Here is a 27128-nt window from a genome sequence, read left to right on the forward strand (position 1 = left end):
TATATCCCGGGAGTCGCTACACATCAGCAGCAGATCAGTGACCCCGATCACACCGGGACCCCGCTCCCTCCCTGGTAACGGCGCTGATATCGGAGGCTCCCGGGGTCGCCTGCTCAGACACGGAGCGCTACAGTCTACAGAGCCCGGAGGTGAAGGCGTCCCGCACAGGATGAAGGGGCTGTGGCCTTACTGTCGGGGGCTGCGGCTTCTCAGTACACGTGGAGCCATTACGGGGCAGCCCCGGGCCGGGATCTGTCTGGCCACCGACGAGCCGCAGGTAACGCCGACGGGTGTAGCTCCATTCACCATCCTTATAGCTCAGATATACGAGGTGAGGGAGGGTCGGGGGCTTCCGGCTATCGCGATAGTGAGATCGTTACTGACCTGCAGGAAATGATGCGTTGTAGTATGGGGGTATAGAGTATAAGAGCAGTGTGAATGATGTCCGTGCACAGTGAGAGCTGGTCCTGTATGTACAGAGCTCAGGATCCAAAGAGGTGATCCTGGTAATGGGGTATAGGCAGGAGAGGGGCAACATGCCGTGCCTGGGACCACCACAATACCCCCGGCCAATGGTGCCATGTCCGGGACCACCATAATGCCACAGGCCACTTGTATTGTGCCCCGGACCACCGCAATGCCCCCCTGCCAGTGGTACCGGGACCACCACATTATCGCCAGTAATGCCATGCCTGGGACCACCACAATACCCCCGGACAGTGGTGCCATGTCCGGGACCACCATAATGCCACAGGCCACTCGTATTGTGCCCCGGACCACCGCAATGCCCCCCTGCCAGTGGTACCGGGACCACCACATTATCGCCAGTCATGCCATGCCCGGGACTACCACAATACCCCTGGCCAGTGGTGCCATGTCCGGGACCACTGCAATGCTGCAGGCCACTCGTATTGTGCCACGGACCACCGCAATGCCCCCCTGCCAGTGGTACCGGGACCACCACATTATCGCCAGTAATGCCATGCCTGGGACCACCACAATACCCCCGGACAGTGGTGCCATGTCCGGGACCACCATAATGCCACAGGCCACTCGTATTGTGCCCCGGACCACCGCAATGCCCCCCTGCCAGTGGTACCGGGACCACCACATTATCGCCAGTCATGCCATGCCCGGGACTACCACAATACCCCTGGCCAGTGGTGCCATGTCCGGGACCACTGCAATGCTGCAGGCCACTCGTATTGTGCCACGGACCACCGCAATGCCCCCCTGCCAGTGGTACCGGGACCACCACATTATCGCCAGTAATGCCATGCCCGGGACTACCACAATACCCCTGGCCAGTGGTGCCATGTCCGGGACCACTGCAATGCTGCAGGCCACTCGTATTGTGCCACGGACCACTGCAATGCCCCCCTGCCATTGGTACCGGGACCACTACATTATCTCCAGCCAGTCAGGCCGTGCCCGGGACCATCGCAATACTCTCGGCCAGTGGTGCCGTGCCTGGGACCACCACAATACCTCCGGCTAGTGGTGCTGTGCCCAGGACCACCACAATACCCTACCCCTGCCAGTGGTACCGGGACCACCACGTTATCTCCAGCCAGTCATGTCGTGCCTGGGACCACCACAGTACTTCTATCAGACTGGGACCACCATGGTACCCCTGGCCTGTAATGATGCTCCCTCTACTGCCCATAGAAAGGTGGTCTTCCTTAGTGCCCTTATACATGTTAGAGATCAGCCCATAAGTCCTTGCGACCCTGCAGTCTCTTTGATGCCCCCAGTCCGCCTGCTGATATCTCGTCCTCAATTTAAATTGATTGAAAATTGCCAATTTGTCATCTGGCCAGAGGTGATAACAAGTGATTGGTGGGGTGGTGGATGGCGTGACCTGTAGGATGACCTACCCTGAGGATAAATCATCAGTATTGTGAGGCTGAGACAGCCCCTCTAAGCCCCCAATAAGCCTCACACTGCACCGGGGGCTCTGCTGATAATCTAACACTCATGGGGGCGGACATGTCATTGGTGCAGCAGCTCTGGGGCCCATGAGATAAGGGGCCATTACCCCCTCAAGGCAGCGGGAATTGCACAGTATGAGTTATGGGACTGCACAGGGCCCCTATACTGTTCTTGCACAGGGGCCCTCTGTCTGTGGCTGCTCCTGGGCCATCACAGTTGTCAGATGTCAGCGGGTCTTCCTGCCTTGTTAAAAGGATCGGGGCAAGAGCCACTGATGGTGCTGAGCTGAGGGACATATGTTACTGATCGTAGTAAATGTCCTTTGTAATGATGCAGTCAGACGGCCGTATAAATCTGACCGTGATGGGAGCGCAGTACTCGGACTGGCCGGCGGCTCTACCTACCCGAGCTTCATAGATTTCTGTCTCTATCGGGCCGGGAGAGCCGCCGGCCAGTCCGGTTATTGTGGTCTGATTTTTATATGGCCGTCTGGCTGCACCGTAATGGTTAGTAATGAAATGATTGACGGTTGTTTTGTAGGTCGTGTCTTTCCACTTCGTGGGCCGGCTTTTATTTTTCTGTGACCTGTGATGTTTCCAGCTCTGACATCTCTTCTCCGGGAGGTTCGTCTCCCACCGGACAGTAATTATGTAATCTGTGACATCGGCAGGTTGTAAGGAGGCCGAGCATCTCCCGCTCTGACAGCCGCTCGCCTCCGATCAGCGTCATAGTCTGCACATTACAGAATTGTTTAGTGAACTAACAAGCGTCATCCAGATCTTCACTTCTATCCAAAGAAAATACCTGATTTATCCAAAATAGACCCCCCCCTCCCCCAATCATTCATGCAGTGAGGACCCCCCACCACCAGTAAGTGATTCACAGCTGCCTCTATATATGTGCCCTCAACAGTAACATACCCCACATGAAGTATGATGCCCCTCAGCACCCCACATAAAATAGGATGTCCCTACAGCCCCCCCCCCCCCCACATCGTTGTCTCAACGCACAGCATGATGCCCTCACAACCAACCCCACACAGTACGATTTCCCCTCCAGGCACGATATCCTGCAACCCAGGAGCAGAACGAAGTAGTAATCTGATGGCTCCCGACTCCACCATTGTATTCATCTGTATCTGTATGCTAAGGACATAAATGTTCACTGCTCCGAAAAATAAAGGGAACACTCAAATAACACATCCTAGATCTGAATGAATGAAATATTCTCATTGAATACTTTCTGTACAAAGTTGAATGTGCTGACAACAAAATCACACAAACATCATCAATGGAAATTTATTAACCAATGGAGGTCTGGATTTGGAGTCACACACAAAATTAAAGTGGAATGTAATGTCCTTAAAACAAGTCAAAATGATGCTCAGTAGTGTGTGGCCTCCACGTGCCTTTATGATCCTGATGAGGCGGCGGATGGTCTCCTGAGGGAGCTCCTCCCAGACCTGGACTAAAGCATCCGCCAACTCCTGGACAGTCTGTGGTGCAACGTGACGTTGGTGGATGGTGCGAGACATGATGCCCCACATGTGTTCACTCAGATTCAGGTCTGGGGAACGGGCGGGCCAGTCCATAGCTTCAATGCCTTCATCTTGCAGGAACTGCTGACATACTCCAGCCACATGAGGTCTGGCATTGTCCTGCATTAGAAGGAACCCAGGGCCAACCACACCAGCATATGGCCTCACAAGGGGTCTGAGGATCTCACCTCGGTACCTAATGGCAGTCAGGCTACCTCTGGTGAGCACATAGAGGGCTGTGCAGCCCTCCAAAGAAATGCCACCCCACACCATTACTGACCCACTGCCAAACTGGTCATGCTGAAGGATGTTGCAGGCAGCAGATCGCTCTCCACGGCGTCTCCAGTGTGAACCTGCTTTCATCTGTGAAGAGCACAGGGCGCTAGTGGTGAATTTGCCAATCCCCGAGTTCTGTAGCAAATGCCAAGCGTCCTGCACGGTGTTGGGCTGTGAGCACAACCCCCATCTGTGGACGTCGGGCACTCAGACCATCCTCATGGAGTCGGTTTCTAACAGTTTGTACAAACACATGCACATTTGTGGCCTGCTGGAGGTCATTTTGCAGGGCTCTGGCAGTGCTCCTCCTGTTCCTCCTTGCACAAAGGCTGAGGTAGCGGTCCTGCTGCTGGGTTGTTACCCTCCTACGGCCCCCTCCATGTCTCTTGGTAGCGCCTCCAGCCTCTGGACACTATGCTGACAGACACAGCAAACCTTCTTGCCACAGCTCGCATTGATGTGCCATCCTGGATGAGCTGCACTACCTGAGCCACTTGTGTGGGTTGTAGAGTCTGTCTCATGCTACCACGAGTGTGAAAGCACAACCAACATTCAAGTGACCAAAACATCAGCCAGAAAGCATTGGTACTGAGATGTGGTTGTGGTCCCCACCTGCAGAACTGCTCCTTTATTGAGGGTGTCTTGATAATTGCCAGTAATTTCCATCTGTTGTCTATTCCATTTGCACAACAGCATGTGAAATTGTCAATCAGTGTTGCTTCCTAAGTGGACCGTTTGATTTCACAGAAGTGTGATGTACTTGGTTCTGTTATTTAAGTGTTCCCTTTATTTTTTTTGAGCAGTGTATTTGGTGTGGATACATGCGCCCTTCATAATGACCTTTGCACACGCTCATTAGATGCTTCAATGTAAAACGCTTAACGAAGGAAACTTTGAAACCATTTCCTTTCTGTGTAAGTCATGATGATTTCCTCCTGTCCGTTCCTTATCTGGGGCTTTTACTTTAAAGCCATCTGATCTTCTCATGTGATTGGATTATAGTAATATTCATTGCCTTTATGATCTTTCCTGCAGTGATCAAGAGATTACTACAGACTATTAGGGATTATTGTAACAATCTCAAAGCAAACAACCACCTGTAATGAGACACAAGTGTGTGTCAAATTTAGAAATCTTGCAAGTTTTACATTGCGATTTCTTAGATTGATTCTTGTGTCAGGAAACAACACATGTACATGACAATGAAGAGACTCTTGCCCTGTCTTTTGCATTGAAGTATGTAATGAACTTATGCAAATGCCATTGTGAAGGGAGGAGGAGCTGTGACATCCTGTGTTATCAGTCATTGTAATCCTGCCTCTGCTGACAGTGAGCCTGTTAAACTTCCTGAAATAGCAGAAGAAATTCGCCAAAGTTTATGAAAAATACACGTAACACAAAAACCTGCTTTAACTTTCTGATCTCTTCCTTTAATGGTCATTTATACCGGATGACCCCAGCCATTAAAGGGAACCTGTCACCTGAATTTGGCGGGACCGGTTTTCGGTCATATGGGCGGAGTTTTCAGGTGTTTGATTCACCCTTTCCTTACATGCTGGCTGCATGCTGGCCGCAATATTGGATTGAAGTTCATTCTCTGTCCTCCGTAGTACACGCCTGCGCAAGGCAAGATTGACAGAGAATGACCGAAAACCGGTCCCGCCAAATTCAGTTGACAGGTTCCCTTTAAACAGCTGACTATCTCCTATAGATGGACAGAACATTCGTTGGTATGATCATTATCGCCTGCTTACATGGGACAAAATGCTGGCGATAACCATTTTAATATTGGCGTGAATGATCCAATCACCTAACAAAGGAGCGTTTTGTTCCTTCATTGGGTGACTGCTAACATTTTATACAAGCGTTCCTGATTCTTGGCTCTTCTAATTAGGCCTTTCATTTATTCCATCACTAACTTTTTTTTTTTTTAAACTTTATATAATTTGAGGCTTTTATTTTCCCAAGAAGCAGACAATCTTTTGTAAAGGCTGTTTCCTTTCTCAAATATTCATAACTCTACTGGGAATATCTGTGTCTACAGTTAGGGCCAGAAATATTTGGACAGTGACACAATTTTCGCGAGTTGGGCTGTGCATGCCACCACATTGGATTTGAAATGAAACCTCTACAACAGAATTCAAGTGCAGATTGTAACGTTTAATTTGAAGGGTTGAACAAAAATATCTGATAGAAAATGTAGGAATTGTACACATTTCTTTACAAACACTCCACATTTTAGGAGGTCAAAAGTAATTGGACAAATAAACATAACCCAAACAAAATATTTTTATTTTCAATATTTTGTTGCAAATCCTTTGGAGGCAATCACTGCCTTAAGTCTGGAACCCATGGACATCACCAAACGCTGGGTTTCCTCCTTCTTAATGCTTTGCCAGGCCTTTACAGCCGCAGCCTTCAGGTCTTGCTTGTTTGTGGGTCTTTCCGTCTTAAGTCTGGATTTGAGCAAGTGAAATGCATGCTCAATTGGGTTTTGATCTGGAGATTGACTTGGTCATTGCAGAATGTTCCACTTTTTGGCACTCATGAACTCCTGGGTAGCTTTGGCTGTATGCTTGGGGTCATTGTCCATCTGTACTATGAAGCGCCGTCCAATCAACTTTGCAGCATTTGGCTGAATCTGGGCTGAAAGTATATCCCGGTACACTTCAGAATTCATCCGGCTACTCTTGTCTGCTCTTATGTCATCAATAAACACAAGTGACCCAGTGCCATTGAAAGCCATGCATGCCCATGCCATCACGTTGCCTCCACCATGTTTTACAGAGGATGTGGTGTGCCTTGGATCATGTGCCGTTCCCTTTCTTCTCCAAACTTTTTTCTTCCCATCATTCTGGTACAGGTTTATCTTTGTCTCATCTGTCCATAGAATACTTTTCCAGAACTGAGCTGGCTTCTTGAGGTGTTTTTCTGCAAATTTAACTCTGGCCTGTCTATTTTTGGTATTGATGAATGGTTTGCATCTAGATGTGAACCCTTTGTATTTACTGTCATGGAGTCTTCTCTTTACTGTTGACTTAGAGACAGATACACCTACTTCACTGAGAGTGTTCTGGACTTCAGTTGATGTTGTGAACGGGTTCTTCTTCACCAAATTAAGTATGCGGCGATCATCCACCACTGTTGTCATCCGTGGACGCCCAGGCCTTTTTGAGTTCCCAAGCTCACCAGTCAATTCCTTTTTTCTCAGAATGTACCCAACTGTTGATTTTGCTACTCCAAGCATGTCTGCTATCTCTCTGATGGATTTTTTTCTTTTTTTTCAGCCTCAGGATGTTCTGCTTCACCTCAATTGAGAGTTCCTTTGACCGCATGTTGTCTGCTCACAGCAACAGCTTCCAAATGCAAAACCACACACCTGGAATCCACCCCTGACCTTTCAACTACTTCATTGATTACAGGTTAACGAGGGAGACGCCTTCAGAGTTAATTGCAGCCCTTAGAGTCCATTGTCCAATTACTTTTGGTCCCTTGAAAAAGAGGACGCTATGCATTACAGAGCTATGATTCCTAAACCCTTTCTCCGATTTGGATGTGGAAACTATCATATTGCAGCTGGGAGTGTGCACTTTCAGCCCATATTATATATACAATTGTATTTCTGAACATGTTTTTGTAAACAGCTAAAATAACAAAACTTGTGTCACTGTCCAAATATTTCTGGCCCTAACTGTATATGCCGGGCTGGCCTCAGGTGGTGAGATGATGGACACGGCTTGGTGCATTGCGCTGCACTGCTTCCGTCTCACTGTCCACTTGTGGCCGGCATACAGACACTGATATTCCTTTTTGGCCAAGAATCGCTGGTGTTGAGAGAAACCTTTTTTAAGGTTCTGTAAACACACTTACACTGTGGATTACATTTTTACAGTGGAAACCACACGGCATTGCCAGATTCACGTACGATGGACCCAAGTGATTTCTGCCTGGCACCGCCAACACAGTCTCAGATAATATTGTGTGTATATATATATATATATATATATATATATATATATATATATATATATATATATATATATTTTACACACTCTAGATAGTGGCCCGATTCTAACGCATTGGGTATTCCAGAATATGTATTTATGTATGTATATAGCAGCCACATGGTATAGCACAGGCCACGTAGTATATAGGAGCCATGTAGTATATAGCAGACAAATACTATGTGGCCTGTGCTATACACTATGTGGCTGCTATATACAAACATATTGTAGAATACTCGGTGCGTTAATACAGCCCACGCAGTATGTAACAGCCCACGCAGTATATAGCAGCCACGCGGTATCTAACACAGCCCACGTAGTATACAGCAGTGTGGGCACCATATCCCTGTTAAAAAAAAAAATAATAATAATTAAAATAAAAATGGTTATATACTCACCCCCTGGGATCCACCGAAGCTTTGGCGATACGCGCGCGGCTGCCGCCATTTTCCATTCCCAAGATGCATTGCGAAATTACCCAGATGACCTGGCGGTCTCGCGAGCGCATCGTCGGACGACGGCAGGTGAGAATAGCAGGTTTTTTTTAATTATTATTTTTAACATTACATGTTTTTACTATTGATGCTGCATAGGGAGCATCAATAGTAAAAAAGTTGGGGACACACAGGGTTAATAGCAGCGGTAACTGAGTGCGGTACCCGCGGCCCGTTCCCGCTGGCATTAACCCTGTGTGAGTGCTGATTGGAGGGGATTACGGAGCGGGGCCGGGCACTGACTGTAGGGGAGGGACTAATCAGACTGTGCCTGTCGTGGCTGCCACGACCAATCAGCGACGCAGGATTTCCGTTACGGAAGTTGCCGATAGAAAGACGGAAGTACCCCTTAGACAATTATATTTATTACTCCCCCACTCAACCCAGATCATTACATGAATGCAGAACCAGAACAACTGTCAGTACATGTGTATTTCACAGAATACCTAGGGATGGATTGAAGTCGCACATCCCATCTATTTATATCCTCCACCACTATATATACTCTCCAGGAGTGTGACCTCCTCACATTACAGGACCTTTGCTCCAGGGCTGGTTTATGACGTGGGGGGGCTGCTGCCATAAAGGATTTATGTAACTTTGAGGCCTAGTAAAATAGCACCCAAGGTAATGGTTCACAGGTGGAAATGCTGGGAGAATGCAGCCTACAAATTGTGTGATCAGTTCAGTGCACTGGTTTCCTTTCCATAGAACAAAAGAACATTTGTATGTCGGGTCTGGAGCTCTGTGTATATACATATGCAGCATCAATAGTAAAAAGTTGGTCACACATGGTTAATAGCTGCGTAACTGGAGTGCGTTACACCGCGCTCCGGTAATGCTGGCATTAACCCTGTGTGAGGGATGACTGGAGGGGAGTATGGAGCGGGCACTGACTGCGAGGAGGAAAGAGCGGCCATATTCCTGCCGGACTGTGGTCGTCGCTGATTGGTCGTGGGCAAATCAGCGACTTGGATTCCATGACAGACCGAGGCCGCAACCATTGAATATCTGTGACAGACGGACAGACAGAAAGATGGAAGTGACCCTTAGAAAATTATATAGTAGATATTGAGCCTTATTTTTCAAGACTTCTGCCCTTCGCCCTGATACCTGGATATCATCTTCTGGGCCAAATCCTGACTGATGACCGACCGCCCATTCTTGCCTAATCAGTGCTTGGAGTTTGACATAACGTTGGCACAAGCTAATGTATCCATCCCAGGAACACTATGTATCCCTCCCTAAACTATAATAGTATAATTTACACCAATTAGTACAAGTCAAAGGGTTCAAATAATGCAATGCTTGGATTTACAGGTTTCCTTCTAATTACATAGTAAACCACTTTACCCTGGAGTCTCGTACATGATGATTGCCAAATTAGGATTTATCAAGGCCAAGTGCACTCGAATCACCCCAGAAGACACGATCATGTACAGTCATGACCAAAAGGTTAGAGACTAAGTTTGCTGCTTTTGTGATTTAAAAAAAAAAAAATCTTCTAGTTGGATGTTTCTTTGGTAATTGAAGTACAATTATCAGAATTTCAAAAGATTTTACCACTTTATCCAACAATTTTATGTAAAAATGAAATATTTACTGTGTTGACCGTCCTTTTTCACGACTTTTGCCCTTCGCCCTGACAGTGGGATTGATTATCATCTTCTGGGTTAAATCCTGACACGGAGTTTATCACCATTTCTGTATTTTTGTTTGTCCATGGTCATTCTTACAGATGTCCCAAACAGTCTGAAGGGGGCTTCCTCAGAGAAAATAACTACTCTATTCCAATCTCTGTGCTTCCTGAAAAGTTATTGTCTCTCCTATAGCCCCCTTCAGACTGTTTGGGACATCTAGAGGAATGATTGTTCGGAGAAGGAAAGATGGGCGATACCATGAGTCCTGTGTCATTCTAACAGTTAAGCCTCCTGAGAACATTCATGTGTGGGGGCTTTTCATCCATGGAGGAGGCTCGCTCACAATTTTGCCAAAGATCACTGCTATGAATATAGAATGGGATCTAGGCCTCCCCCAAGAGCAACTTTTCCCAACGATCCAGCAGCAATTTGGTGATCAGAGATGCTTTTTCCAGCACGATGGAGACCACGTCACAAAGCAAAGGTCATAACTGAGTGGCTCGGTCAACAAAACATGACATTTTAATTCTAACCAGAAAGGTCCCTTTGAGAACCTGCAGTCAATCTTGAAAAATTTGGTGGACAAACAAAAACACCGAAATTGTGGTAAACTCCAAGCAATGATGAGACAAGAATGAACGGTCATCAGTCAAGATTTGGCCCAGAAGATGATATCCAGCTTCCAGGGCGAAGGGCACAAGACTTGAAAAATAAGGAAAAAGACTGTAAATATTGAGGCTTTGCATTGTTAAAGGTTTAAATGCTTATAAAATGCTGATAATTGTACTTCAGTAACAATAAAAACATCAGAGTAAAAGATCTAAGAACATCGAAGAAGCAAACTTTGAAAACCAAGACTTTGTCCGTCTCTCCTTTTGGCCATGACTGTACATGATTGTGTCTTCTGGGGTGATTCGCGTGCACTTGGCTTAGGAGCCTTGAGATATCCTAATTTGGCAGCTATTGTGCACCAGGCTCCAGCGTAAAGTGGTTTAGTCCGGTTTACTATGTAATTATAAGGAAAAACAATCATTATATATTGCATTATTTGAACCCTTTGTCTTGTACAGATTGGCGTAAATTATGTAATTCTGTACGGATGCATGGTGTTCCTAGGATGCGAACATTAGAAGACCTGAGAATCCAAAAAATGTATCCTTATGGATGAATAGACTTTTTGAAGGATGTAGGCAGGTCAGTACTGCAGGTAATGAGGCGCACAGGGCTATTGATCAGAAATGTGAAAAATGGCATCAAACATTGCCTCACTGATGACCCATTATGGCATATGCATGTGAGACCCTCCCCCGTCTTGTAGGCTAGCCGTACACCTAAGATTAATGTTGGCTAAGCCCATTAATTTTGCCTTGACCAGCCACACATCGAAGTGTACAAGGGCTTCCTAACTGTACCGTAATGGCCGATATTGGGGGAGAGGACAATTCACCTGTTGGGTTTCAACCTGCCCCCCTCTCTTAGGAGCGGTAGGCCATGTTTTTTTGTTTTTTCTTTCCCCCTTTCCAATCCAGAATACATACACTTTTGGCCGTTATAGGCAAGAGGGAGATTATGATTGCCAGCTGAAGTAGCCAACAGGTATCTAATGTGCATGGTTGGACTTTTTAAGGTGAAGAACCACAAGCAAAGAGAAGCTCCGAAATCTGGTGACTCCCACCTTTCCATAGACTTATGTAATGCTGGATTTTAATGGCTGGCATGTTATTGTACTTTGTTGTATGGCCAACAGTAGTTTTCCCTGGCTACGACCGTTGACCCAAGGCATTTGTTTATTTTCAGTCAAGTTTCCAGCCGACGTTTGGACTGTTATTTGACATTGATGGAGTACTGGTCCGAGGAAAGACCCCAATTCCTGCAGCAAAAAAAGCCTTTCAGAAGTTGGTGAACAGCCAAGGACAATTCTTGGTGCCGGTCGTCTTTGTCACTAATGCTGGAAACTGCCTTCGTCAAACCAAAGCCGATCAGTTGTCGGACATACTTGGTGTGCCGGTGAGTGGATCTTCTCACCTTCATTGTGTAGAAGATGAGATATGTAATATGAGTTGCTTTGTTCATAGGCCCACAGCTTAAAAATACAGGTGACTTTTTTTTTTTCAACTACAAGACCTATACAGTATTTTTTTTTTTTTTTTTAAGTTTTACATTAGTTTGCACTATTATATATGGTTGTGTGATATCACTGCTTATTATTGTTTCTTTTACTACTTCCAGATTTCACAGGATCAGGTGATGATGTCTCACAGTCCTCTGCGCATCTTCAGACAGTATCACGATAAATGTGTACTGGTGTCGGGACAAGGACCCGTTCTGGATATTGCAAAGTAGTATCCTTTCTTCTGTGGGATCACATGAGCAAAACTTGATTTAGTTGGTTGTACTTGTTGGCCACCATACCTTGTAAATGGGGGGGGGGGGGGGTAGTTTCCTGCTAGTTCCGGAGACAGATATTTATGTGGAGAATTTGTCATCCCTACGGACAAATACAGTATTCTGTTATTTTAAGATCTACTATATGCACGCACAAGACGTCCTGTTCTGTTACAAGGTTGTTTTCAAGATCCATGAATCTTCAGGAGCAAACCGCTCCCCTGCCTCCCGGCTTCCTGCTGGCCTGGGGGCAATGTGCTTCTGAAGATTGACTGGCTAACAACATGGCTGAGCTGCTGGCCTGTATTGTGTCCTCTCCAGTGCTGCTAGTAGGGGAGTCATCGGAGACCATATCCAGCCAGTTTCAGAGCTGCGCTTGCATGCTGTATAGCAAGTGCTGTGCTCATTGCCGTCCGTCTCTGCTAGGCTGCACAGGCGGCCAGTAACCTATGTAACAAGTAGTAAATAGTGATGAGTGTGCTCAGATGAAGTGTTATCCGAGCATGCCCAGATGCTCTATCCCTTTTTAATATTATCCCCCCCACATTCAGCAGAAAGCTAGACCTGTCCGAGAATGACACCTGTTAACCGTCCTCCCGCAGCATTGCCGTCATGGTTGGCCTTCTAAAAGAGAATTTGCTATATAATTTCTCACATCACTTATGACAATTAAACTCTATAGTCATTGTTTGACCCTAACCTGGGGGATTACGTTAGGAACATTTGGGGTCTGCGATGCTTTAAAACCTTTGGTTCCCACAGGTTATGCCAAGATTCTCCCATTGGGACCTGCATCTTATCTGGTGAGCAGGGCCTTATCGTGCACCACCAGGATTGGAGAGTAGGTGGCCACCAATGTGTGTGTGTGTGTGTGTCTGTCTTCATTCTCTTGTATGGGAATTTTGAAAGTCATCCGGCAAGTGTGCTCAGAAATGGAGAGAGCTGACCATGTGTGGACACCTTCACTGATGACTGAGCATGATGGGGCCCTGTTCTCCAAAAAGGTGTAAGACCTTCAAGTATTTGGATTCAGGCTACCACAACCTCTGCACACTGATCATAGACCACCTTGCCTATTTATTATGAAGTATTCTTTATACTCACTGATTCTTGGCCTACAGATGTTTGATTGACCTTAAATGATCTTAACCTCCAATAATAGAAGCAGTGTGTTTTGGGAGATGACCTGTCGACCCATGAGTGATGTCCTCTTCCAATCTCACATTAATCCTCCTATGGATCTCCAGACATGGCAGTGTAGACTACTGAGCAAGTATTGACATGGAGACCGTCACGGGTCAGTCGCTGATCTAGATTTCCCGGGTAATAATCTCTCTAAGTCCTAAACAAATGAGGATAATCCTTCTTTTTTTTCTAGTGAACATTTACGAGAAGTGGTAAATTCCAGCTCTAATGGTCCTCGTGTCTCCAAGCTTTAGAGTTCCAGCAGCTGGGAGAGGACAAGGTTCAAGTTTTTCTAAACCAATTCTTGGAGGACTGTTCCACGCTTGCGGTCGAGCTGTAGGTGGCCACTAGGCAATCCTTGCATGGGTTGCGTCTGCCGAACAGCTGCGGGGACTCGAACATATTATTCGAGCCTGCTGCAGACCCTCGGTTAGCACCCGAGCATGCTCAAATATCACCTTATCCCAGCACGGTCGCTCATTAGTAGACGCCACCAATTGCCACATTCCACCTTCCCTTGTTTTCCTACGGAAACAAGTGATGAAACTCTGGTAAAAAGTGACACTGATCAAAAAACACTGACACTCAACTTATTCTTAATTTTTTTTTTTTTTTTTTTTTTTTGCATGCGAGAAAAATTATCGACGTGAATGAGTCAATAATCATCACTGCCATCATCTGTACTCCACAAGAGTTTGCTCTGATGTCAGTGCAGCTAAAGGAAGGCAAATAGACTGCGGAAAGTCAGGGTTTGGAAGCCACTTGCATTTGTGTATTATTATTTTATTTTTTTTTTGTTTTATTTTTTGCCTGCATCCGTTTTCCTTAATCTATCATTCAGTTTAGGATTTTCGAATCCTATCACAATAGACTCTGTGCGGGAGTCTTACCCCTTCCTGGACATGGTGGACCATAGGAGACGACCTAAAATTCTGGTGAATATTGAGCATTTCTATTTTTCATCTTTTGGATGACGAATCGTTCATACCATGCCCCCCATGTGTGTTTGTGTCTACCTTCTTACATTGCCGTTTCTAGTTTTCAGTGTCGCTGTGACCTGGTGCCAGCCGGATTCTCAGCCTTGGACATAATTTCGGTTCCCCTCAGGCTGTGACCTTTACTTTAGCCATAAAACCTGTTCTGTTTTGTGTGTTTAAAAAAGCAGAAAAAAAACCCAAAACTTTTTAACATGTTCATGAGAAGTAACTTGCCTTGATGTCTCTTGTGTTTTGTCTTTGAAAGCCATCTACAGCGGTGGAACTTCCCAAAATAGAAGGTATGCTATTCTTGTGTTTTTCTTGTTTGTTTTTTTAATTTTTATTAATCTATCAATTGTTCTTGATCCATAAATATTATTCATTTTTTTTTGTTTGTGCAGTTGCGTTTTGTGTCGAAATGAGCGCACAATGTTGGATGCAGTGGTACAAGTTCAAATGCTTTTTTTGGGGGTTTGTTTTTTTTCTCGGGTTTTTTTTTTTTCTAATAGGTTTTTTTAAAGCTTAAAAAGTAGGGAAAAAAGTAGATCACTAGGGAACCGGAATAGAATTACGCACAAATTTAGCTGCATTTTGAAATGTTGCACATGATGGAAAAACATCAGGGTAAGCAAAACCCAGCAACTGCAGAATGCAGAACAAGCAACAAAAGTAAAAAAAAAACAAAGTTAACTTAAAAAAAAAAAAAGAGTGAATAAAAAAATAAAAATAAAGCACAAAGTCAATATTGGAACCAATTTTACTCCACAAAATAAAGTTGTACATGCAATGAAGAATGGGCCCCATAGTACTAAAGTGTGTTGTCCACCTATGGGGACTCCTTTTTGTTTTTCTGGGGGGGGTAATTTTTTTGTAATTGGGTTTTGTTAACTTTTGCACTGTTTAGCTTTTCTAGGCTTTTTGTTTCGCTTTGCTGTGGTTATAAATGAGCTGAGAGAACATCTGGAAAAGACAGATATAAAAGGGTATTTCTCTCATTGGAAAGTCAGAGTGCGCTTACTGAGGGATTCTCAGTTAATTCATTCTGCAGCCAGCAATATACAATGCAACACAGAGGCCATAAAAGGCAAACGGGGCAAAATTTGCACTTGAACCCAATTACAAAAAGCTTAATGTTAGCCCAAAACTTATCCACAAGCTCCTGATACCAGGAACATATTAACCATAGGGATGATTATAATCATGCTAATATCTGGTGGCAATGACAGAGCTACACAAGGAGCTGTGTTATTTTAGGCTTTTAAAACCTTATTATTCTCTGAGTTTGGTCTATTACCAGTATCATTACTTCTGTTGTCCTCAGCAAGACGGAAAATATGTGGAATTGTGTAAATCATAGGATGGATAGATATGGTAATGATGGTCAAATGAAACCATGGAAACAAAATAATAAAAAAAAAAAATGTATGGAGTATGAGGGTCACATGTAGAAATCACCGCACTTACAGCCTTGGCTGCTTTCAGTGAGGATATTAATGGAAGGTTCTGCCACACTGAATCATCAAGATCTGCTGCTGGCAGCTCCTTTTGCAATTGCTGACCAAGGACGACCCAGATGTATTTGATGGGAGACAAGTCCCGGAGACTCTGCAGGCCATGGTAGCATGATCAGTGGGCACAGGATGCTCATAGCAGCACGAGCAACATGCAGCCTGTGGCGGTAATGTTGAACAATGGCTCCTTGGACACTTTCATGTTACCTCGTGGAGGCCTGTTTATGGCCTTGTTCACGTGATCTGCTATCATCACATCCAAGACAATAGCAGGACTACTTGTTGAAGAGTACAGACCTCCCACTTCAGCCTCCATTGCCGTCTTGCTCTCCACCCTGAAGGCATCTGAGATCGGTGGTGGGAAGTCAATGGAGAACCTGTAGATGGACGTCTGGCTCGTAGCCTAATGTCATGTAAACTGCTTCTGATGGTTTGTGTGAACACTGATACCCCATGATTGGTATGTGACGTCCAATTGCAGTGCAGAATGGATCAGTCGTAGAACCAGTAGTACGGCTTCTTCTCCAAAGTGTCCCAGGAGCCTTTTTTATTTCCTTATTTTTTCAACACGACAACTTCTGGTCGCATATCGCTGGTGCTACTGCGAGCAACCTGCATGGCCTAAACATGCTACCATCCCCTGCAGCGATTCCAGACTTGTTTCCCATTCGTCTGCGATTGCAAAGGCAGCTGCCAGCAGTGGATCTTTCCTATTCAGTTCCTTGTGTTACGGTTTTCAATTTTTAGGCATATATAATCTTTTATTTTTTTACCATACAATCGTGCCTAGTTATTAATTCTGGTCATGTTCTGTTCTCTTCTTTCAGCGGTGATTCTTTTTGGAGAGCCTATTAGATGGGAAACCAACCTTCAGATAATCATTGATGTTTTACTGACTGGTGGTCACCCCGCCAACCCCCATCAACCTGATAATAATCCACACATCCCTCTACTGGCTTGTAATATGGATCTGATGTGGATGGCTGAGGCCCGTTCACCCAGGCAAGAGTTTTACCAATTATAGTTAGTTACTTTCTGTGACTATTTTATCAAACTCTTCTTTTTAAAAGGAGTTGTCTCGCTATACTCAAGCAGTGAAAACCACCTGGGCCGTCCATCACAATGCATCTGTTCTACAACTTGTTTCTCACCCCAGGCACTCTTGTAGGACATCCCATGATTTCTAAGTCCCCCAATGAGGTTTCCAGGAAAAGAGAATTTTTCCTGTCACCCATGACAGCACCAATGAATATAAGGGTGCTGTCATGGGTTCTGTAAAAACACATTACCAGTAAGTAATATACGTGTTTTCCTGTCATCCATGACAGCACCCTTATATTCATTGGTGCTGTCATGGGTTCCGTAAAAACACATCACCGGTAAGTAATATACGTGTTTTCCTGTCACCCATGACAGCACCCTTATATTTGTTGGTGCTGTCATGGGTTCCGTAAAAACACATTACCGGTAAGTAATATACATGTTTTGGTACTCTCCCATAAAAATCTTCCTTGTAGCATTCATTGGGGGACTAAGCACTCTCCTTTGTTTGCCCGTTTTCTTTGCGTGCATTAGCATTTCTCGGTCTCCCATGACAGCACTACGGAGAGAGGGGATCCGCCCTTCAGGGACAGGAAACCTACAGATAAAAGGGCGGTACCTCTCCCTCGCATCAGTTGGTTTCCTGTCCCTGAACAGGGAACCTCTTTCCGGTGGTACCTGTATGAAGACCGATGGACCGGGACCAGGCGGTCGAGTACCGGCAGCGAGGAGGCTCCTGCCGCGGCTTGTCCGGCTCCCGAAGCCGCCACCGCTGGAACCGAGGGGTTCTCCAGGGTGAGCGGAGGGAGAACGCCGCCGATTCCGAGGGATGAAGGGGCGCTGGATCACCCGGAGCTCCTGTGCCGGTAAGCGCACGCTCCGGGTGTACTAAGATGGCCGCCGCTCCGGAAATGCGGCTGGACTTCCGGGTCATCGCCGCGCGCCTGCGCGGTAGCTTCTTTTCTCCCTGGACGTGACGCAGGACCGGAAGTGCGGGGGAACGCCGGAGGTGGCGCCAAATACAAATAGGGAGATGGTGCACACACAGTTGTCGCACCATCTCCCTGTAAATCATGGAGGACAGCGATCCACAGGAGCTGCAGCCTAGGCAGCAGCACCACAAGAAGACAGACCCTAAGAGCGCCAGGAGTGGGTCTAGCAGCCGTTCTACACAGCGCAGCAGGTCTGCTGCGAAGACTAGTTCACCTCCTCGGGAACCTTCCATTCCAGACCCAGGGCCCCCTCCAGAACCAGTACCTGCCTGCACGTCCGAATGGTGAGTTGATCTTCGTGAATGTATTATAACAGGGCTCCCTCTTCTCCCTTAATAGGGAAAGAAGAAGCTGGAGAAAAGGAAAAACAAATCCTGCCCCATCTGTGACAAAGCTTTACCAGTAGCCTGGGACAAAAAGCTTTGTAAATCCTGTATCCAGCGTGTGCTATGTGAGGAGACTCCCGACTTTGCATCAGAGCTAAAAAATATTATTAGATCTGAGGTTCAGAATGCTGTATCTTCCTCCAAAAAAGGAAAAGATAAAGTAAAGGAAACAGTACAATCCCACTCTGTCCGATCCTCATCTGATGACGCAGATTCGGACGATTCTGACTCCTCCCTATCCTCCTCCGAGGAAGATTCAGGCCGACATTGTTTTCCTCTCGAGGAAGTGGATGCCTTAGTGAGAGCTGTTAGGGCTACTATGGGGGTGGAGGAGCCTAAACCTGACAAAACAGCCCAAGACGTTATGTTTGGTGGCTTGGGACAAAAAAAACGGAAAACCTTCCCTTTAAATCCCAATGTCCAATCCCTAATTAAAAAAGAATGGGAAAAACCTGATGGGAGAAACTCTTCAGTGCCCTCGCTTAAAAGAAAGTATCCCTTCGATGATGACGCATCCACTTCCTGGGATAAGGCACCAAAGTTGGATGTAGCGGTGGCAAAAGCCTCGAAAAAAATTTGCGCTCCCGTTCGAGGACATGGGTACCCTCAGAGACCCTTTAGATAAAAAAGCAGACACATTTCTTAAAGGGGCATGGGAATCGGCTGGGGGTAGCTTGAGGCCTACTGTTGCGGCTACTTGCACCTCCAGATCTCTGATGGTATGGATCGATCAATTAGAGAGTCAAATTAGAGACGGGCTACCCAGGAATAAATTACTAGATTCTATCCCTGCAATCAGAGCAGCAGCAGCATTCCTGGCGGACTCCTCGGCAGACTCCGTACGGTTAACATCTAAGGCCGCTGCTCTCTCCAACGCAGCCAGAAGAACCTTATGGCTCAAAAGCTGGCCTGGGGATCTCCAGACAAAGCTGAAGCTATGTTCTATTCCGTGTGAAGGAAATTTTCTGTTTGGAGAGACCCTGGATGACATTCTCCAAAAAGCAGGAGACAAAAAGAAAGGGTTTCCAAATCTGGGCCCAGCCCCATTCAGGCAGTCCTTTCGGAATCGGAGATTTTTCCGCCGCAGACCACCCAGGGAGCAGAATAAATGGGAAGAAGGCAGGAGAAGGGATAGAGGTTACCTCTTTGGCAACACCTCTCGTGACAAAAAACCCGCCAAATGACATTGTGCCTACGGTAGGGGGAAGACTCACATCTTTCCTTCCCGCCTGGGAGAAAATATCCAACAACACCTGGATTCTAAACATCATACAGTACGGTCTAAAAATAGATTTTATTTCTTTTTCCTCCCCGGAAGTACATAGAAACAAAAATAAGATCTTCAGTGGCAGAACAAGCAGCTTTAGAGAAAGAAATCATTTCCCTACTGCAAAAGTCTGTAGTTCAAGAAATCCCTCCTCAGGAAGTAGGAGAAGGGTTTTTCTCCCCTCTTTTTTTGGTACCAAAACCCGACGGGTCCTTTCGGACCATTATAAATCTAAAAAACCTGAACAAATACGTAAAAAATTACAAATTCAAAATGGAAACAATAAAGTCCACCATAAAAATCCTGTTTCCAAATTGCTACATGGTCGTGATAGACCTAACCGATGCATATTATCATGTGCCCATCCACAATCAGTCTCAAAAATTCCTGAGATTGGCAGTTCCCATAAAAGGACAATTAAGGTTTTTTCAGTACAGAGCTCTTCCGTTCGGAATCTCTATAGCCCCTCGAATATTCACGAAGGTAATAGCGGAAATGATGGCCCACATAAGGGAACAAAATATATTAATAGTCCCTTACCTAGACGATTTTCTCATCGTAAGCAACTCGGTCCAAAGTTGCAAAGAACAGAGGGACCGGGTGATGACTATTTTGACGGACTTGGGGTGGCTCATAAACTTAAAAAAATCAAAGTTGGAACCCTGTCAGGCACAGGAGTTCCTAGGTCTGACATTAGACTCCCGAGTCCAAGAATGTCGACTTCCAAACCCCAAAAAAGACAACATATTAGCCATGATAACGCAAACTTTTCACCATCCTTCCATGACTCTAAGGAGAGCAATGTCGCTACTAGGCTCTCTGTCCTCATGCCTACCAGCGATACCCTTCGCACAGTTCCACACAAGAGAACTTCAGTGGCACGTGCTCGAATGGCAGTCAATACTAAAGGACAACTTGGAAGGTCGAATCACCCTGAATTCCTCAGTTATTCATTCCCTTCGTTGGTGGGGGGAGACCCAAAACTTATCAAAGGGAGTTCCTTGGGTGACACAAATATCCCGGGTGATAACAACCGATGCGAGTCCCACAGGGTGGGGGGCTCACATGGGAGACAGAGTGGCTCAGGGAACCTGGTCAGTCCAGGAGCTATCAGCATCCTCAAACCAAAAAGAACTTTGGGCAGTGCTTCAGGCTCTTCTTTCTTTTCTGACCCATATTCAGGGACATCACGTCCGAATCTTTTCGGACAACAAAGTGACTAGCGTATATAAACCACCAGGGAGGAACAAGGTCTCAGGCACTCATGAGTTCTTCGGCCAAAATTTTCAACCTGCGGAAGAAAATCTATTATCCCTCTCTGCGCTACACATTCAGGGTTCAAACAACGAGAGAGCAGATTACCTGAGTCGATCACTGTTAAAACAAGGCGAGTGGTCCCTAAACCAATCCATCTACGATCAGATCACAAAAATGTGGGGAACACCGACAATAGATCTATTCGCAAATCACAAAAACAAAAAGGTGAACAAATTCTGCTCTCTGAACCGGGTAGGGAATCCACAGGCTCTAGATGCCTTTATGATTCCGTGGACTCAAAAATTAACTTATGCCTTTCCTCCAACTATTCTGATCCCGGCAGTCATTCGGAAAGTCAGAGAGGACAAAGCGAAAATGATTCTCATAGCCCCGTTCTGGCCAAAAAGGACATGGTTCTCCTGGCTGAGGATGCTTTCGATCTCGGACCCATGGGTCCTGCCGAATATTCCAGACCTTCTACATCAAGGGCCGATCTTCCACCCACAGGAATCGAACTTACATTTGACAGCCTGGTTTTTGAACGGGGACTATTAAAAGAAAGGGGTTTCTCAGATAACTTAGTCTCCACGTTGTTAAAAAGTAGAAAACCCATCACTACTAAAATATATGGGAAAACTTGGAAAAAATTTCTGTCCGTCTCCAAAGTAAAAGTCCAAGATGGGCCCTCAATTCCTAAAATACTGGAGTTCCTACAAAAAGGTCTGGAACAGGGGTTGTCGGTTAGTACTCTTAAAGTACAAATAGCAGCTCTAGGAGCACTCTATAACCATAATATTGCGGCCAACCCATGGATAATTAGATTTGTTAAGGCGGTGACAAGATCAAAGCCACTAGTCGCTCAGAAAGTGCCCTCATGGGACTTAAATTTAGTCCTCTCGGCGTTAACGGGTCCTCCATTCGAACCCATAGAGACGATTTCCATTAAAACTCTATCACTTAAAACCATTCTCTTGGTAGCGTTAACATCCGCACGCAGAATAAGTGACATTCAAGCCTTATCCTCTAATCCACCCTTCACTAAAATATTAGATGATAGAGTCACTCTTAGACCTGACCCGGCCTATTTGCCAAAAGTGGCATCAAAATTCCATAGGTCACAAGAAGTCTCCCTGCCATCCTTTTGTCCAAACCCAAAAAATGAGAAAGAGCAAAACTTCCATAATCTAGACGTCAGAAGGTGCCTAATCCAATACTTAGATTCCACCAGAGAGTATAGGAAGGAAGGCTCTCTGTTTGTCTGTTTCCAGGGTCCCAGAAAAGGTTTTCGGGCATCCAAGGGTACTTTGGCGAGGTGGATAAAGGAGGCGATAGTCTTGGCATATTCATCCTCGGGGAATGAGATCCCAGATGGTATAAGAGCACATTCCACAAGAGCAGTAGCTACCTCATGGGCTGAAAGGTCAGAGGTATCAATAGAGCAAATCTGTAAAGCGGCCACCTGGTCATCACCATCGACCTTTTTTAGACACTATAGATTAAATCTAGCCTCTGTGTCTGACTTAACCTTCGGACGAAGGGTTCTTGAGGCGGTGGTCCCTCCCTAAGCTTAGTCTCTGCAATTCTCTCCGTAGTGCTGTCATGGGAGACCGAGAAAGTCGTAGTTACTCACCGATAACGGTGTTTCTCGGAGCCCATGACAGCACTCGCTTATTCCCTCCCATCACGTGTGCGGTGAGCACCTTTAATTACATATAATTTATATACTGTATATAGTTTGAGTATAGGCACGGGGTTCCTCTTTTAAGAAATGTTGTAATATGATTTTTTCTCTGTTGTAAACTAACCTGGAGGTCCTCCGATGCTCTGTAAACCAACTGATGCGAGGGAGAGGTACCGCCAGGAAACATCTGTAGGTTTCCTGTCCCTGAAGGGCGGATCCCCTCTTTCCGTAGTGCTGTCATGGGCTCCGAGAAACACAGTTATCGGTGAGTAACTACGACTTTTTCTCCTCTGGGTGGTTGTCTTCTTTCGTTCTCTTTCTTCTTCTACTACTTTCTTTCTAATGTAGTAGCCAGTAGGCCAGATGTAGCTGTGCGGTAGCTGACTTTTTTTTTTTTTATGTATATGCTTAGTGTTAGCCTTCTGGTGGTAGCAACCCTTACCCATGGCTCTTGTAGGCCCCAAAGAAGGCCATGAAACAGCATTTATAGCGAGTACCAAATATGCTATTTCTCTTATGGCTATGCAGACAGGTAAAAAAAAGTCTCTTGGAAGAAGGGGGGGGGGGGGGGAGGTGAATGGGCAAAAATTAAAATTGGTTCAGTGGAAAGGGGTTAAAATATTTTAAGTTTCCAATATACTTCGTATCAAATCTTAGCGAACAACATTTGAAGAAAGTCTCAAGCTGCTAATTTTTCTTGCAGGTTTGGCCATGGGATCTTCATGGTTTGTTTAGAGAACATCTATAAGAAGATAACCGGGAAGGAGCTGAAATATGAGGCCTTGATGGGAAAACCCAGCGAGGTGACTTATCAGTATGCAGAATACCTCATCCGGACCAAAGCCGCGGAGATGCAGTGGGATAAGCCTGTCCAGACCCTTTATGCTATAGGGTAATTAGCTATGTAAATGCTAATCTGCTTCACAATGTCACTATTCCATCTAGATCCAGGGGCTCATTTATCATTTACAGGCCCAAGACAAAGCAGTGGCCAAGTCATGAGGCTTTTTAATTTCTTGAAGTGAATGGAACTGCTACTGAAAGAAACCAAATAGCGCCTGGCTGCCTGGTGACACCATTTAGTAGTGCTTCAGACACTTTGTGGTTGGCTGGCTTGCAGGTTTTGGTTGCCCCCCTCCTATCTCAGTGGTTGTCAGGCATGCAGCTTTTTATTGCCCCTTTCCCCTAGTGGTTGGTTGGCTGGCTTGCAGCTTTTTGTTGCCCCTTTCCCCCAGTGGTTGGCTGGCTTGCAGCTTTTTGTTGCCCCTTTCTCCCAGTGGTTGGCTGGCTTGCAGCTTTTTGTTGCCCCTTTCCCCCAGTGGTTGGCTGGCTTGCAGCTTTTTGTTGCCCCTTTCCCCCAGTGGTTGGCTGGCTTGCAGCTTTTTGTTGCCCCTTTCCCCCAGTGGGTTGGCTGGCTTGCAGGTTTTTGTTGCTCCTTTCCCCCAGTGGTTGGCTGGCTTGCAGCTTTTTATTGCCCCTTTTCCCCTAGTGGTTGGCTGGCTTGCAGCTTTTTGTTGCCCCTTTCCCCCAGTGGTTGGCTGGCTGGCTTGCAGTGTTTGGTTGCCCCTTTCCCCCAGTGGTTGACTGGCTTGCAGCTTTTTGTTGCCCCTTCCCCCAGTGGTTGGCTGGCGTGCAGCTTTTTGTTGCCCCCCTTTCCCCCAGTGGTTGGCTGGCTTGCAGTTCTTTGTTGCCCCCTTCCCCCAGCGGTTGGCTGGTTTGCAGCTTTAGGTTGCCCCCTGTAGTGGCCATCCAGCTTTTTTGGGAGCCCAGTGGCGGTTACGATGGGGAGACCCTTTGCCCGCCAACATGCTTTTTTGGTAGCCCATGTTGTGCGCATATTGTTACGGGGGTATGAATGTTAGGTTATAAACTTTCTTTCCTCGTTTCTATCCTGCAGGGACAATTTAATGACTGATATCTATGGTGCTAACCTCTACAACCGCTACCTTCAGAGCAGGAACTCTAGACAAGGCTCCAAGACGTTGGTACAAGCCGGTTCCGGAGGCCGAGTGGCCACAGTGCCTCAGGAGACGGAGGCAGCTTGGGAGAGCGAGCTGGACTTTCCCAGCGCTACTCGGTGTAAGTCCGTCCTTGTCTGCACCGGGATCTACAATCCTCATGCCGAAGTGCCTGCCGATCCGTCACAATCCGTTACCGAAACAGTGTTTCACGGTCATCGGGATTTCCGGATTGATCCAGCCTTGGTGGAGCCGGATCACCTCGTCCCTGATGTCAATGCTGCCGTTGACCTGATCTTCGAGTTAGAAATCTTTGTGCCAACCAGTAATAAGAGGACATGATAGAGATTTCTTTATACTTCTATATATCAGGATATAACTCAGCAAACCTCAGTTTTGTTTTTATTTTTCTGCACTTTACCAGCTCCCAACTCCTATCTTTTTTTTTTTTTTTGCCTTTTTGAAATCCTTTTATTTCTACTCCTTTTTAATAACCATATTTGGGCAAGTTTTTAAGACTTTTTTTTTTTTTACTTTTATTTATATTGTTACCCGCAATAGGAAGACTGTACAATATAAGTTACCAGAACACTGCACACAAGGGTGAGGGTCTATGCATAGGATTATATACTTTATTCGGTTAGTATATAGATGATATACTAAGGGCGGCTTACAGAATACATTGTCCACTTGGTCTATTGACTGTGTACTCTCCAGACCTGTATTCACCACACACTGTTTTTTTTTTTTTTTTTTATTTGCTAGAAGTCGGGACTCGGGATCAAATATTGAGCAGTTGCATTCTTTTTTTATTAATTCCCTACTTTTGCCATATTGGATAAATCCTAGATTAGGGTCTCTAACCTGTTGACAAGCTAACGGGCGACAATAATTGATTTCCTTGCATCTTTCCTGCTGCAGCTGTAAATTGCACTCTTTGAGAAGGAATTGGGGCATTTCAGAAGAACTCTTAAATATTTTATATAAATATAAAGGTTTTTGTTTTTTTTCTTTCTTTTGCTCCAATGCATTAACAGGAATCTGTCAGCAGATTTTTGCTATCTTATCTGAGAGCTGCATGATGTAGGGGCAAAGTCCCTAATTCCAGCGGTGTCACTTGGGTGCTTGGTGCAGTTTTGATACAATCACAGTTTTCTCTGCTGCAGAGCTCGGAATACTAAGCTGTGTATAACCCCGCCCATACCACTGATTGGCTGCTTCCTGTGTACATTTTCAGCCAGCTGCCAATCACAGATGGGGGCGTGGTTACACAATTGCCTGGACTGTCTGGCACGTGACACCTAGTCCTGCAGTGATAATCTCCGGCTATAAGACACCTGATTGTATTGAAATTACAGCACGCAGCGTAATAAGTGACACATCCCTGGAATCGGGCTCTCAGCCCTTATATCATACTGCTCTCAAATAGGAAAAACTGCTGATGGATTCCCTTTAAAATACTCTACTTTGTGTACCGGTGTCTCCCGGGCTGTAGACTGTAAGCTTTGTATAGTCTCATCCTGCAAAGTTTTACTCCCTTCTATCTGTCCTATGATGGTCGAAAAGGGGCAGATGGAAGGAAATAACATTACTGCATGGTGGACTACATCAATCTCGTGCAAATGAGACACACAGGAAAACATGGAGAGTCTGTGGCCAGAGGCCTGCGAACTCCGTCCTACCTGTAGGCCTCTTCGATAGCTCTTCTGATAATTAGGAGCGGTGCAATAACACGCGGCATGGTGCCACCATGATGACCAAGCTGCTGATACCAGCAGGTAGGAGGAGATTGGCAGAGCTTTGGGCCAACATGACCAGGGCCCAGTATATGTTAATTACAAATATCCTAGAAAGTTTGTGTTTGCTGCAGAGTTGGGCATAAAGATTCTTCTAGTTACTGTATCTTTTTAGGTGCATTGGCACCCTAGCAGACATGGTCACAATGATGACCTTGCCCAATGATGGGTGCAATAGTGGATGTGCCAAATGTTGGGTATGGATACGACGTAGCTATACTGCATGGCCAATCTTCCAGGTAGACAGTCGGCCAACGTACCCGAGCCCTAAGGTTATTTTATGCACAATCGCGCTGGTGGCCTATGGAAACTCTAGTCCATAGTCGCCGGTGTACAGTATACCAAGGTGGTGCTGGATACTTTACTGTGTAGAAACAGAGCTGCTTCTGCTCCACAGCGGGATTTTATGACCACGTTGTAAGATACTGAGACAAATGTTTCAGTGCAATATTTCACACGAATATTTTATGCAACGTTTTTCACTATTTTTAAAGGGCATTTTAAATTATACTGAAATATTGCCTTTTTTTTTACTGTATTTCTGACATAATGGGCAACACATGCCCGGGTTGTGACTTGAATTATTCGTGTTGCCTGCCTTTTTGTTTTGTGCATGTTTATGTTAACAAGCAAAATCCATGATGTGTATTATTCTTTTTCAGTCTGTTACAGAATATTCTCTCCATACGGTTGTTGTAATAAATGTGTCTTATACAAATACTGTGATTTTTAGTTTTTTCTTCTTTTCCACCACCTTCTGTCTCATCCCTTCGGAAACGATGCCTCTAAACTCCATCATACACATTAGA

At 45.6% G+C, this 27128-nt stretch overlaps 1 protein-coding gene across 1 annotated transcript; it reads left to right on the forward strand.

Annotated features, from left to right (window-relative positions):
• LOC138647641 (haloacid dehalogenase-like hydrolase domain-containing 5) lies at positions 1 to 27037 on the forward strand. Its single transcript, XM_069736792.1, has 8 exons — positions 1 to 277; positions 11681 to 11890; positions 12113 to 12225; positions 14295 to 14388; positions 14696 to 14729; positions 16769 to 16943; positions 23269 to 23457; positions 24463 to 27037. The coding sequence occupies exons 1-8, from the start codon at positions 170 to 172 to the stop codon at positions 24863 to 24865; spliced, it is 1326 nt and encodes a 441-aa protein (XP_069592893.1). The 5' UTR covers positions 1 to 169; the 3' UTR covers positions 24866 to 27037.
• Positions 27038 to 27128: the final 91 nt, after the last annotated feature.

Source organism: Ranitomeya imitator, chromosome 8 (assembly GCF_032444005.1).
Source record: "Ranitomeya imitator isolate aRanImi1 chromosome 8, aRanImi1.pri, whole genome shotgun sequence".
NCBI classification, from domain to species: domain Eukaryota; kingdom Metazoa; phylum Chordata; class Amphibia; order Anura; family Dendrobatidae; genus Ranitomeya; species Ranitomeya imitator.

What these genes read in the sequence shown, in the direction of transcription:
- LOC138647641 (XM_069736792.1), top strand. Translation starts at nt 170, where the DNA reads ATGAAGGGGCTGTGGCCTTACTGTCGGGGGCTGCGGCTTCTCAGTACA. An exon ending in CGGACATACTTGGTGTGCCG is followed by an intron (nt 11,891 to 12,112) that starts GTGAGTGGATCT and finishes TACTACTTCCAG; the next exon opens with ATTTCACAGGATCAGGTGAT. An exon ending in CAGACCCTTTATGCTATAGG is followed by an intron (nt 23,458 to 24,462) that starts GTAATTAGCTAT and finishes TCTATCCTGCAG; the next exon opens with GGACAATTTAATGACTGATA.